General features: G+C 61.8%; 1 protein-coding gene across 1 annotated transcript in view; it reads left to right on the top strand.

The window, feature by feature from the left end:
- LOC104497620 (coiled-coil domain-containing protein 39-like) overlaps positions 1-676 on the top strand; it is a gene marked incomplete at its 3' end in the record, with an annotated part of 4,463 nt that overhangs the window by 3,459 nt on the left and 328 nt on the right. The window contains 1 exon segment of the mRNA XM_010140890.1: positions 381-464. Coding sequence (XP_010139192.1) covers positions 381-464 — 84 coding nt within the window.

The raw sequence follows: 676 nt of genomic DNA, 5'->3' as shown, positions 1-676 counted from the left end.
CCCAAAGAGGAGGAACTGCGGCACGCGTCCCGCTCTCCCTGGGGGAGCAGGTTGAGAGCACCCGGAAAATCCTCCCGAGTGCCTCCGTTCCCGGGCTGCTCTAGCGCTGCGCCCCGTGGCAGGGCAGTTTGTAGCAGGGATGGGAGGAGGCACCCAGGCACCACCAACCCTCGGAATCCGAATGGGGTCTCCTGAGTTGCGCAGTCTCGCTCCGCAATCAGCACCACGGGATCTCAACCACAGTCTCTTTCCAGAGTGGGAACCCAAACTCCATTCAAGCCAAATCGTGTTCCTGAAGAGTGATGTGTCTGCACACCGTGGCAGCAGCACGAGCATCTGTGGAGCATCTTCAGCTGCTTTTCTTCTCTTCACCCACACAGGAGCTGCTGCTGCCCCAGGACGGCCTGAAGTGGATGGTGATGAACAACCACGTTCTGCGGCGTGAAATCCGGAGGCAAAGGGAGGTGAGCGAGCTGGGGGGACCCAGCGCGGTGCGGCAGAGCCAGCCACCCTCCGCCCCCGCCCTTGGTGAGGGGTTTGTCTGCCTGGTGGGACATGTCGCCTGCATTTCTGCTGGAGCCAGCGGGCTGTTGGGACGAGCAGCCCAGCAGGAGGAGCCAGGAAGTCCATCAGGGCCTTACCTTGCACCGGGTTCCCCAAAACCTCTAAATCCTGA

The sequence above is a fragment of the Buceros rhinoceros genome, unplaced genomic scaffold (genome assembly GCF_000710305.1).
Source record: "Buceros rhinoceros silvestris isolate BGI_N320 unplaced genomic scaffold, ASM71030v1 scaffold42537, whole genome shotgun sequence".
Lineage (NCBI taxonomy): Eukaryota > Metazoa > Chordata > Aves > Bucerotiformes > Bucerotidae > Buceros > Buceros rhinoceros.
The sequence above is the reverse complement of the archived record's forward strand: the minus strand, read 5'-3'. Positions and strand labels throughout refer to the sequence as shown.